The following is a 13,072-nucleotide window of genomic DNA, read 5'->3' as shown; positions in this document are numbered from 1 at the left end:
AGTCCGGAGTCAAGAGAACCCCAGGCCCACCAATACTTGCCGCCTGGCTTCCTGAAACACACTGCTCCAAACTTGCCGAACATCAAAAGCCAGATGGGCTATACTGAATGAATCCACAGGCAAGACGCCAGAATCCCAGTTTGCTGTAGAAATAGGCCTGGACTTGATTTGAGTCTTCTCAGCTCTGACAAGCTGGAAGCTGGCACAGCTCCCAAAATCCAAAATAAAATGGCATTTAATTGTGACTAGACTCTAAAAAAGATGTCATACTATCTCCTTAGCTTGACACACACTCCGCGTAGAACCAAATGCAGCTCTCCTCGGAAATCTGACTTTTTCTCCCCAGCAAACAAACAAGCAGATATTAAAGGAGTGATACCCACTAAGTGCATTAATATTACACACTTTCATAACTAGTCCCCACTGGGTACAACCTTGTTATGTCCAAGACTTAAAGGATCGATTTAGAATTGCATGCCCATCAGAGAAAAGACTATACGTCAAGATGGACAAGGAAAGAATTGTACCCAAAACTTTCTTTTTCTGTACCTTGTGTGTACTGCTTTGAGCAAACACATAATTTAGTACACAATTTCTACTTATTCCATGCCACAGCATAAGAAAGAGAGGCAAGGAATTTGGAGGGGTTCTGGAACCAGAGTAATCAGGTTCAAGTGCACACTGTAGCACTTATTAGCTATAGGACTTTGGGCAAGATAATTAACCAATCTGTGCCTCAGTTTCCCCATTGGTACTATGGGAATCATAAAAGTACCACTCCGATGGTGACTATGACGGCTCAATGCATTGGTCAAGCAATGAGAACAGCAGCTGGCACATAGTAAGCTATATGCAACCTTGTTCAATAAAATATACTATGCCCACCAGGGAAGTAGGTTTCTAAATAAGAAATACCATTTAATATTAATGCAAAAAATGCTACACTGCCCTCCCTACAGGCCGAATTCGTGTTTTTATTCAACAACCCAATCTCTTACTGTACATGCAGTAAAACACACAAAGTGAATTCTGCCCAGATACTCCTCCCTCTCTGGTGAAGTTGAAGGAGTGGGTCTAGGGCTATGAATGTCACAACAAAGCATCAGGGGTAGAAAGCACAAAAGAGAGTACCCAATTTTGGTAGTAGAAGGGGAATTAAAAGGTGCTTCATAGAGCAGAAAAGTCTTAAAGAATGTTTAAAAGTCTGGCAGCTAAAAAGCCACAATGGAACATCAGAGCCTATAAAAGGTGAAAGTGCCATGTGAAAAATTTTATTAACACTTTACTTTTATTTATTCTGCGTTTGTATGTGAAAGGCAAACTGAACCAGTAGATATTCAATTAATTTTAATTAACAATAGCTGACATATATGGGCTCATTGTGGCAAGCACAAAGCTAAATACACTCTTTAAATCCTGACCACAATTTTATTACTCTTTTATTCAGTACTATTAGATAATTGTTCCCATTTTAGAGACAGGACAACTGAGAGACACACAGGGGATACTGCTTCCAAAGTTTCACAGCTAAAAATGAACTAGCCTGGGATTGGGCTCAGGCAGCCAGATTCCAAAAGCACGTACTCTGATCTAAACTAAAAGATCACTTACCTGGTTGTCTTCCCTAAATCCAATTGCCTGACCTTTCCATGATCAACACAAGCCTTTTGACACAGGATACTGCTAATTCTCCTATTAATAAGGTAGCTGAAAAGCCATTGGGTTCACTATCCCACATGGTCGATTTGTTTCGTTTGTGGGTTCTGTCTTTGAGTTATGCTCTGATAAAATAATGTAGGTGTTTGCAGATGTACACTTTATAGAGACACAGCTCCCTTAGCTGAAATGTTATTACTTCGAGTTGCTTATTGCAGACATCTACTGTGTATTTTGCTTTCAGATGCCTGCTTTCTCTCTAGACTCAGTTTCCCTTCCCTGGGGCTGCTTTTCTGGACACCCCTCCAGAATGAACACCATTGCCTTTCTCTGTGTCCCCAAAGCACACAGCCCTATGCACCACATCACGAAATGCCTTTGCTCCCACCAGGATTCCCTCCACTCCCCTTAGGATGTAAATCTTTTGAGGGTAGAGATTGTTCTTTGTATTCTCAGGGTCTAGTAATAGACCTCACAGTTCATAAATACTTGTTGAATAAATCAAGTATTATTTGGAATTATCCACCGTCACTTATCTAGATTCTAGATCATTTGGTCTGGCCCTGCTAAAGCATTAGGGGTGAGTTAATGAAATGTTTGACCAAATATAGCAGGCTAATTTTTAAGTTGATCATTTTGTATGGCCCTTGAATGATGTTATAAATACCCAAATGGCCCCTTGCTAGAAAAATGGTTCCCTACCCCTGATCTAGATGATCCCTGATGGCCTCCAAAGAGGCAAGAATGGGGGCACACAGCAGTGAGGCAGGGCCACATATTTCTTCAGAGATCCCAGAACAGCCTTTATGAGTACGATGACCTAATGTTGTGTAGTTTTCCAAAAAGTTTGCTCAAAGGCAAAGGTTCTCAAGGTGTGGTCTCAGACCAGCATCAGCATCAACTGAGAGCTAGTTAGAAATGTAAGTTTCAAGTCCCACCCAGACCTCAGGAATCCGGAATCCTGGGGGAGGAGCCAGCAGTCCCCTTTGAACAAGCCCTCCAGGTGATTCTGAAGCCTCAACGTTCTAGAGCCCCTGGTCTAAAGATAGAGCTCCAGGAGCAGGCGATATGTTAATACAAAGTAGGCAGCCATAAACATACATTTAGGTTGTGTCTGTTCATTCAACCAATACTTACTGGATGTCAATGCTAGCTAGTAGAAAATGCTGAAATGAAATCATTCCTGTCCCTGCCTTGTAGGGATGGGGAGGGTGGCAATGAAGGGGATTAAGACTTGCATGTGAATCATGACAGTGCAGTGTATACGGATCTTCCTATGCCCTGGGTATTTAACTAAATTGCTGTGGGATTACAGAGAAAATACTTAAAGAAATGATGTTTGATCTGCTACATCATAAAGAGGGGAAACTGTGAACTTTATGGGCAGTCTATTATAATAAAGATCCATTTTCCCACAGACAAGGGTGGGGTTTGGGAATGTTCGTTTTTATCCAAGATGTACCCCAAATGTAGTTCTGGTAGTTAACTGAAAACTAACATGTTCTATCTCTTCTGCAGGTTGATAAACATTCTGAGCTGGCCTTGGACATAACTGGCCCAGCCTCACTCACTATTATGGCAGTTCGTATTCAGGGCAAATGTGTTCAGGCCAGATTCAGAAGCATTCCATCGGTGGTGAAACCACGCCGGGCCTCAGGTTCCCAGGCTGGAACACGAGAGGCCGATGAGAAGCTGGAGGAGACATTTCAGACTCTCTGGCTCTGTAGGTCAGAGATTCTGAGATGCGTAGAGCTTAGTATCCTGCAGGGAGGGCAGACTGCGGAGCTACAGTAGAATAGGCAGAAGGCAGGGAGTTGCACCCCCCTCACCCCAATACACACCCCTACCGAACAAGCAGAAGCCCAGGACTGTCTATAGCCACGTGTTTTTGTCCAACACAAACACACACTGACAACACCGGTTTCAAAACATGTGGGTAGCACTCGTACCTATTCTGGGGTGACACAGGAGTAATGCATCCATAAAAAACAGAGTAATGCCTCAGACGCTATAGGTGCTTAACGGGCAAGTATTGGATGAATGACACAAGGCCTGTAGTCAAAATCAGATGCAACCAAACTTAAATGGAGAAAATGAGCTGGACTGTTTAATAGTTTTATACGGAAAGCATGAAGAATCTCCAGCGCCTGCAAAGTTTTCAGAGCAAGGCAGAGCCCCAGTGTTCCAGTCCCAGCCTTCAGAATGTCTGCCCACTACTGGGTACAGTCAGAACGTTTATCTAACCATGCTTTAGAGAAAGAAAAGAGCGAACTATTAATACTTCCCTACTGCCAAGTTTCCCTATGTTTTCTTTAGAGAGTTACTAAGGGCAGAAACAACTTGTTTTTCTTTAATGGAGCACTCTCCTACTATGTTATTTATTTGAAATCAGCAAGCATGCACTCACCTGTCACAAAATGCTTTGGACTAGAATTACATGTTTGAATTTATACGTGAAAAGGAAAATAAAGCGCCACTGCTGATTTGCTGCGGGAGCAACAGAAATAGGTTTACCTGGCATTCAGTGGGCACGGAAAACATTTCATAATTGATCACCTATACTTTTTACTGGTCAGCCAGATTCAACCATCCTTACGTGTAACACTTCTGAAATATGGTCAGAGCAGGATGATGGTTAGTAAACAAGTGGCAGGGCTTTTTCCTGCATCATTTCTCTAATCACTTTAACCCTGGTCCTCATAGAAAGCTGGAGGCCAGGGCAATTCAGCTTCTTCTTTTGTCATCTGCCTGCCATAAATATGCACCAGTCTGCAACTGAAAAGCTGAAGGAGGCCGCAAGCTTGCTGGACATTTATCATGCTCTGTTCCCTGTTAACAAGCAAATACTTTAGCTGAATGGGCCATTAGCAATCATTGTCAAATGCAGAATGCAAGGTGCTTGGATGTGACCAGCTTGTAAATTAGGGGGTGTCCCTTCCGTGGGATGAATCCAGACAAGCGCAATGGATCTTTGGATATGGATTACTGAATTAAGTTAGAGAGGAAGGTAAAGCAGTCGGCATTGGCTTTGGCAGGTCTACGTGCAATCACTTAAAAAAATGGTTTTAATCTATGACAGGCACATAATAACGAACAGAAAAACAGACAACGTATGCAATAAATCTACAGCCCAAAACAGAGGGTCAAGTCAGCTGCCTGAGAATTAGGAATAAAGTCAATGAAATGGGTCTGAAATAGAATATTTGGGATTAATGAAGATCTTCAGGCACTCACAGAATGTGTTAGTCTACAAAGGCCCCATGTAGTGTAAGCAAAACAGCGCCGATTCCCCTTGAGCCAGCCACTCCATCAGGAAAGGCACCGGGGGTGTTTGTAGCGTTCAGTATTGTCAATGTCTTAAGAGTTCAGACTCTCCTAAGGAACTGCTGAAACTTTTCTCCAAAGCCAAAGAGGAGGCAATAAAGCAAGTATTTCCTTTCTGGCTTGACCCAATTGCAGATGTCACTCTGCATGTAACCCAATCACGGCTTCAATGGCTTATTTTGTTTAATGACTAAAATGGAAAGTGTGGAAGGCAAAAACAAAAGTACAGCTTATTTACAAGGTTGCTCGGTACAGGGGGCAATTAAGATGCAACAGCATGACGATTTTGTTGTTATTGTATTTGACGTTAAAGCTGGGCAGCGCTAACATTTTTACAAGCCTTTTATTTACATGAAGGGTGCCTATCCCATTGGACTCAAAGGTTAAAACTCACATTTATGAGTAAAATATCATCTAGAGAGAGCCCGTTGGATTACTACTGACTGGAATGAAAACTAAATTCCCCCTTTTATTGATTTTATTATATATATATATATATATATATATATATATATATATATATATATTTTTTTTTTTTTTTTTTTTTTTTTTTTTTTTTTTTCCCTAAGGTGGGAAGGACAAAACTCAGAGAAGAGTTCTCTGGCTAAGGGAGAGGGACAATAACACATGTTTACCTTTTCTTCTCCCGCTCTGCGCTTGATGGCTCAGGGTCTGGGAGAAGGTTGAAATCAAAAGGTCTCTGTTTTCTTTTGCGATAACTCCAGCCCTACCTCTCCCCTCTGGTCTCTGTTCCCTGCCAGCATGTCCCTGCCTGAAGCCCAAATAGATTAAGGCAGGGACCGCCAAGTGCAGTTAATCCTACAGAATGGCTGCCGCTGTTAGGCCAGGAGTTAAAAAGGAAAATCTTGCAGGCCTTAACAACTGCAGTGATCTGAAGTTTTAATCAGCCCCAATCTCAATCTCTGAAAAAGGCAGTCAATGAAATCTACCTTTGCCATATTATCTGCCACCAATGAGCAAGAACTGAGCAGCTTTTCTTTCCTGCTTTCACCATCCCAGGCCACAAGTAGGGCTTTCATACTTTCTAATCCGAGTTTCCAAGTCTGTGTGGTTCTCACATAATAGGCAACAGCCTGGAGCAAGGGCCCTCCGTTTCTACACCCTTTTCAGAGACGTGTCATTTCCAACATCAAGCTAATCTATATGTTGCCATGGCTTCACCCTTTATCTGCCTTTACATCTTATGAACTGCATGGATTTACCACATTATTTTTATCTGAAAGACAGAAAATGGTGGTTTTATTGCCATACAATCAGATTACTGCTGCTAGTTTCTCTATGCCTTTTTACCATACTTCAATCAAAAGGGATCAGTTTCTTTATACTCTGCCCTTGATTTACATTACATCTGTAAAGACCTAGTCTGGGTTGTAATCCCCTTATTAACTATGACCAGGGTTGATTTGCCTAAAAATAAAAGCAAATTGTGTCAGACCCTTTCACTTTGTTTTTGATTCGGAACTACAAAATGGATTACTAAAGAAATCTTCAGAGTTCACACGGCTAGTATAGTACTGAATTTAAAATGAGAATTAAACAAGTTAAACAGGGGAGCCATGTCAACGGTTTACATTTTCCATCATGGGAGAAGGGCTGAATTGCTGATGTCTTTGTATTATTTGGCTTTAGAGAGACAATGAAGCCACAGGAGTTTTTCCAAGCTGTTCGGAACACTGTCCCATTCGCTATCCTTCCTTCTTTGCTTTTCTTAGATTCCTCTCCCAGCCCCATTCTAATTCCTCCCCTTAAAAAAAAAAAAAAAAAAAAAAAGGTGGAGGGGGGGGGCTCTTTCCTGAAAGACCCAACTCCTAACTAGAAGCTTATCGTTCTATGGGTTCTGCATATTTTAATCAAAATATTTTAAACAGTCGAACACTCCTATTTAAGGCTCTACTCCTCCACACAAAGGGTGAGCTCATAAGCAAATCTATGTAGATGTATGATAAGTGACCTGAAAAACAGGCTCTTTATGTCAGCAGCAAATGAAGGCAGAGATTAGGCAGGCAGGATACCATTTTAATCATTATTTCTTAAAGAAGAGCGCTTCTTTTTTTGCCTAATTTGCAAGGGGAGAGTTTAAGAATAAAGTTTTCATAAAGTGCTAAGGAAATATCCCTCTTTAAAAAATTTTTTTTCTCTTTTGGTGAGGGTCTAGAGTATTTCCCTCCCCCGCCACTCCCATTCCTATGACGCGTCAATGCAGTCAGGTTGGGGTCTCAAATCCTTTCCTCTTAGGAGCACACACTGGGAAATGCTGCTCTCAGGTAGATGTTCAGAATCAGCCTCCTGGGAGCTACCTGGCGCATTTCAGCGGAAGGCAAGGTAGCAAAGATTTAGTGGCTCCATTTGAAGGAAATTATGGCGGTGATCCACCAACTAAAGGATTTATCTCAGTAAATTTACAGAGAAGAGGTTTTATGGGAATTAACTGAAATACACCCATTATTATTATTCTTCAGCTGACTCCATGTGGAGAAGCCATACCAATCTGTAGTATTATTTTTTGTTTATTTATTTTTATTTTTTATTTTTATTTTTACTTTTTAGCTGACCTGGGAAAGATGTCTAATTCACCTGTCCTCATCCTTCAGCCTAGGAGTCAGAAACATTTAGGGATGTGGAAGTCATTTGCATTTCTTTGCATCGGTTGGACAAGTGTCAACAGCTATGCTTTGTGGAAGATTTAGAACCAAGTGCTTAACAAATCATCTTAACCCTCAGCTCCCATTTCTGAGGCTTGAAGCTGTAATTGCTGAGGTTAGAAAGTGCAGTCCCTAGACACACGATTCCCAAATAAATTCTCTCCTCGTCTGAAAGAAGGCTACCAAGCATGTTGTGAGACATCGCTTTAGCTCTGTCTTTGTGCTCTCTCTGGCTCAGTTGTCCGGTGGAACGACGACAGTCCATTACCTACAGTTTATCATCCTGACAAAACGTGAGGAATGTGGATGTGAAAGCACTAACAATTCCACCCCTGGCGCTTTGTGCTTTTTTCTCTCTATATTAAAACCGACAAGATTAACCCAAACGCAAACTGTGGAGCATAGTTCAAGGGGCTATTCAATCAGTGCTGAATGTGCATTTGTTTATCTACAAAAATAAGAATTTCAGGCACAATGGAAGGCAGGCTGGCTTATATATGGTATTGAATGGGCTGTTTAAACAGCACTATCCATTGTAGTTTATTTTATCAATCTCTGACAGGTCCGTATTTATTCGGAGCCTGACTGTGATGGAGCCCATGTATTATAGGTTATCTGGATATTATCCGGCCATTCTTTTCTATCAAGTCAATCGGTATCAGGAATTTAGTATTATGTAAGAAAAAAATGCCATGGGAAAAGCAAAATGCTTTGTTAACTAACTAGTATGTGATGCGTAGGAAATAGCACCCCTAGACATAAGAAATTAATGCTCAACTGAAATTTCCAACAAAGTCGGTGTAATTCATTCTAGAATACCATACCAATACAGACTTGCTTCCTCTCAAGTGAAATCAATATTTAAAAAAAAAAAAAAAAGAAACAACTATTTTATTTTGGCAAGAACATCATGTTTGGAAAAAATTGTCCTACTGAAATGTTAACTAGAAATGAATGAAAAAGCCAGGTTTTGCTGTTCTCTCCCAAGGTTAACACACACACACACACACACACACACACACACACACACACACACACTGCTTAAACAACCTAAATGTCTACAGCTGATCCAACTCAAGCAGAGCACATGGATGCAATGTTAATAATCATCAGGGCTAGTGTTTCAGTATGTAGAACTTCTTTCAATTACTGCATACACTCTCAGGGATGGGAGCAGCAGACAGTGTGATTCAAGTAGTTATGGAGACAGTGAATTTACAAAGGATTTTCTGGACTCTGTATCCAAACAGCTGCTGCATGCTCCCTCTGTCCACCACCTGCTAAAAAAGCTGACCCCTGAATGAAACAAATCTAATTACTGATGGTTGCTTCATTACAAATGAGTTGTTCCCCAGTTCAGATGAACTGATGTGAAACTTCAATGCATTTGATTACCTTCTTGCCACATCACACTGACCGACCAACTTTTCTCTGGAAATAAATATGCAACTTCCCCAACTAAAATGAACCCGTGACATGAGGGGTTTTTATTCATTCCTCCAGGAAGAAATCCTTCTGCTCTTTCACGCTAGCATTGAGCTACATACTTTAAGTAGACCTGTTCCAGGGACAAATGACCCAGTCCTCCAGGCTAGCCATTATCGTGAGAACGATAAAAGAAATTCTACTCTTGAGGACCGGAGCAATCAAGCCAACAGCAACATCGGCAGTGCAAGGAGGCGGGCGGGCTTCTTTCTCTAAAACGCAGGCCTCCAGGAGGTCTCTAAATCTGTGACCACAGCTAGGAAAAGCAGACTAATGCTAATAATCATCAGGACGGTGGGTAAATAGCAGTCGCCCCCACACACGTTAGGAAAAGAAATATTAATGTCTAAACCTTACATTGAAATAATTATTGCTCTGCGTTTTTTTCCAAGTAGGTATTTCTAATGCTCCTCCCAGATACACACAAACTAGTAGCTAATCATGCAAAGATATATATGTATAAAGAGCTGAACGCTGGAGGAGTTAATGGGGATTTCTTTAAACTAGATTTAAGTACAAATATGAAATCCCAATGAGGGGCGAGAGGGGAAATCAACCCCCAAAGATGGTACATCAGTGAAAGTGCAAAGTGGAGCGGCGGCGCAGGCAGCCTGGGGGAAGAGGTAAGGGCTGGCGCCACGAGCATTGCGCATGGAAGAGTGACCTCTGTAGGCACAAAGCGAGCACTGGCTGGCCTCATCCGGGCTCCCCGCCCGCCGGGCCGGACACCCGCTGCTGTGAGCAGGTCTGAGCCCGGCGCTTTCTGGCACCACCTGGTGCCTCACCCTTCTGTATCAGCGTCAAGATGTCACTGCCACTAATTTCTCAGCAAATACGGTATCTTACATTAAGGAACAACAACCAAAAGACGCCCATGTAAGGTGAGGCTAAATGGAAGGAGGTTGCATTAAGTAACTTTTAAGTGTGAGCAGTGTTGTGACGTGCCCTCGAGCATCGTGCATGAATTTGTGTGATCCGCTTTAGTGCTGTGACGTTTCTCGCCCTTGTCATTGGGAATTCTGGGTTGGCAGTACTGGTGGGTTTGAAATGGACCACTTCTAAAGGAGTGGATATACTTCTTTAATTAAGATGTGATTTCCAAATCAATCCCCCTTCTCTTGACTCCTAAATCCATGGCCAACTTGCTCAACTTCAATTAGGCCATTGATTTTGCTTCTGGTCTCAAACGCTTACTCCAGGAACCAGCCAATGCCTCCATAGTTTTCCCAAGTTTTCTCAGGGCTAAAATTCCGTGCTTCTGTACAATATTTTTGGCTGAGATTCAGAATGCATCCCGAGAATGAGGTAATATGCAATACTGAGTGCACAGAGGAGTAAGTGCGAGATAGTTAGCGACGGATCGCCTTTTCTAAATCCTAAATGTACTCTGGTAGCTCACACTGAAAGTTAATCTCCACAAGGCCTGGCTTTCTCCTGGCCGCACGGTTTGATAAAAAGCAAGTCGGGTCTAAGGATCGCCTTCCAGCCCAGGCTCCCCGGGCGTGAAGGCTTCGGCTAGGTCGACTGGGCAGGGCCTGAATTAAGCTTTTGGAAAGAGCGTCCTTAAAATCTAGTCAGCTATCGGACCACACTGAGTTCGCGGCCACAGGTTTAGAAAAGAAGAGAGCGGCCGGCGTGCAGGGATCTCCAGGAAAACCCTAAGGCCCCTCTATGGGACGGGGAGCGGGGAGCTCGCCCCTGGAGTTCTCCCGCGGAGCCGGCGAGCTCTCCCTGCACTCCGGGGCGGGCGGCTGGCCGCCTAGGCGCTCAGGCTCCTGGTCCCGACGGGCGGCCCGGGGACCCACAGGCTCCCTTCTCCGGGGTGCGCCCCACTGCCAGGGGCCCGCCCTCGGGGCCCTCCCCGTGCTCGGGCGCTCGTCGGGGGCGCAGCATCCCCGCCTCTCTCCAGAGCTCGCCAGCCCCTGTGCGCCTGCCAGCCCGGTTTGTGGCCCTGTTCTCCATCCTCGGAAAGAAGGGGTCCGATTGCCATCAGACACCTTTGCGGACGTGGCACAGAGCCGCCAGGAGCTTTTTAACACCCGGGAGCTCCAGGGGGGAGGAAGGCGGGGAGGGAGCATCTTAGCCCTGGCGCTCCGACTGGAAAGCCGAGCGAGGAGACTCTACCAAGTGTAATGTGGCATGGATGGGAGACGGGAATCTGGGGGGGCTAATGGGGGGAGACCGAGGTTCCAGAAATAGGCTCTGAGGCTCCGCGGCCCGACCTTTCTCTCGTACGGACCGCGCGGCGCGGCAGACCCGGGGTGGCGAGGGTGATCGCGGATGCCACTTACTTGGAGTTCGAGGAATTCCAATAGATGGGCTCTAAAACTATCGATCTGGAAATCGCACTTCTGCATAAAACCATCAAAACTCCCCAGCAGTACTTCCACACGGAGTCCCTCCTCACGGCCATGGCCAAGCCGCTCCCAGCTCCGCGCACTCGGGACGGCGGAGGTATGGGGTGCGGGCCGGAAGCCCTAATTCTCCAGACAGAAGAGGGGAGACCGCAGGCAGATCTGGGGCGCGCTGAGCAGCTCCAGCGGTCACCGACGCCAGGAGCGCTCCCCTCGGGGCCCTCACGGCGAGAGGCTGGAGCGCACACACGGGGCGCGGCGGCGCGGCGGGCTCGGGGCTCCGGGTCGCCGCGCCGGACCCAGCTCGAACCGCCGGCTCCCGTGCGACTCCAGGGTGTCGGGCGCGGGACGGCAGGGAGGGCGCGCGGCCGGGACACAAAGGCGGAGCAACGACTGGGCGCGGGCGGCGGGCGCTGCGTCCCGAGCGGGGCTGCCTCGCACTATAGATCCAGGAGGATGGGCAGTGGCCCGAGCGCGCGGGCGCCGCGACGACGCGATTCCATGTCCCGGAGCGCGGAGCAGCGAGGAATGTCTCCAGAGCGCGGGCGCCTCCCCACTCCTCGCGGCTCTCAGCCTGCAGAGCAAGCAGGAGGGGCTCGGTCCCAGCCGCGGGCGCCGGACGCGCGCGGGCCTTTGTGTGCGGGGAGGGCGCTGGGACCCGCTCTGCGCGCAGCTACCAGATCCGGACAGCGCCGCTGTCCCTGCCGAGGAGAGTCAGCGCGGCCGGCGCGCTGTCAGAGCACTATAAACGCGGGGCCCCGCCCCACAGAGCGCAGCCCATTGGTCCTCCGCACGCAGCGCCTGTTGGTTGGGCTGCTGGCCCGTCGGTCATCCGCCCCCGTCCGACATTGGGCCCCGCAAGGCGGGGCGCCGGCTGACAGGTGAGCCCCGCCCTCCGGCCCCCGGCGGCGACGCGAGCTGAGCGCAGGGAAGTCTGCGAAGGAGAGGAGCCCGCCTGCTCGCCGCGCAGCGCCTGAGCGGCGGGGCCGGGACGCGGACGGGGACGGGCGAGTGGGAAGCGGGGACTGCACGGAGTCACCTGTCCCAGTTCCCAGGTCGCGACTTCATTGCCTGGCAGGTGTCCTAACTCTGAAAGAGGGACAACGTAGAGGGCGAAACTTTACCGACAGAGTCGAAGGCAGTGCATTTCCCCATGCGTCTTCCTTCTTTAAATATAAAGTGGGATCCCTCTGTATGGTCTGACTCCCACCCCGCACGCGCACCCCTTCCTCTACCAGGCCTCTCAGTGATGCTTTTCAGACCCGAGGGCTAATGGGGGGAGATGCCACTTACTTGGCGTTCGAGGACCAACGTCAGCAGGGGCCCAACCTAAGTCAACGGGGCCTAGAGTTGCCAAGTGATCCCCAGGGACCGGGCGCCGGTGGGGCAGCAGACATTGAGGGCGTGGACGTCCTGTCCCTGAATCCTCCGCGCCTTGCTTAGCATCGAAGGCAGCACTTCTTGGAAGTGTCGCCGGCCGCGGGACTTTTCCTTAATTAGCCTCCGGGACACACGCCTCCCTAAGGTGGCTGGGAATTTAGGGGGTGACGGTATCAAATAGCGCCCAAATGGAGAGGTGGCAGGAATTCA

General features: G+C 46.7%; 1 protein-coding gene across 1 annotated transcript in view; it reads right to left on the bottom strand.

The window, feature by feature from the left end:
- EFNB2 (ephrin B2) overlaps positions 1 to 12,188 on the bottom strand; it is a 45,740-nt gene extending 33,552 nt beyond the window's left edge. Inside the window, exon 1 of the mRNA XM_079779059.1 lies at positions 11,420 to 12,188. Within this exon, the coding sequence (XP_079635185.1) occupies positions 11,420 to 11,541 (122 nt within the window). The 5' untranslated portion in view covers positions 11,542 to 12,188. The remainder of the gene's footprint in view (positions 1 to 11,419) is intronic.
- Positions 12,189 to 13,072: the final 884 nt, after the last annotated feature.

Source organism: Cnephaeus nilssonii, assembly GCF_951640355.1.
Source record: "Cnephaeus nilssonii genome assembly, chromosome: 8".
In the NCBI taxonomy this organism is placed as follows: domain Eukaryota; kingdom Metazoa; phylum Chordata; class Mammalia; order Chiroptera; family Vespertilionidae; genus Cnephaeus; species Cnephaeus nilssonii.
Note: the sequence above shows the minus strand (reverse complement) of the source record. Positions and strands in the feature narration are given on the sequence as shown.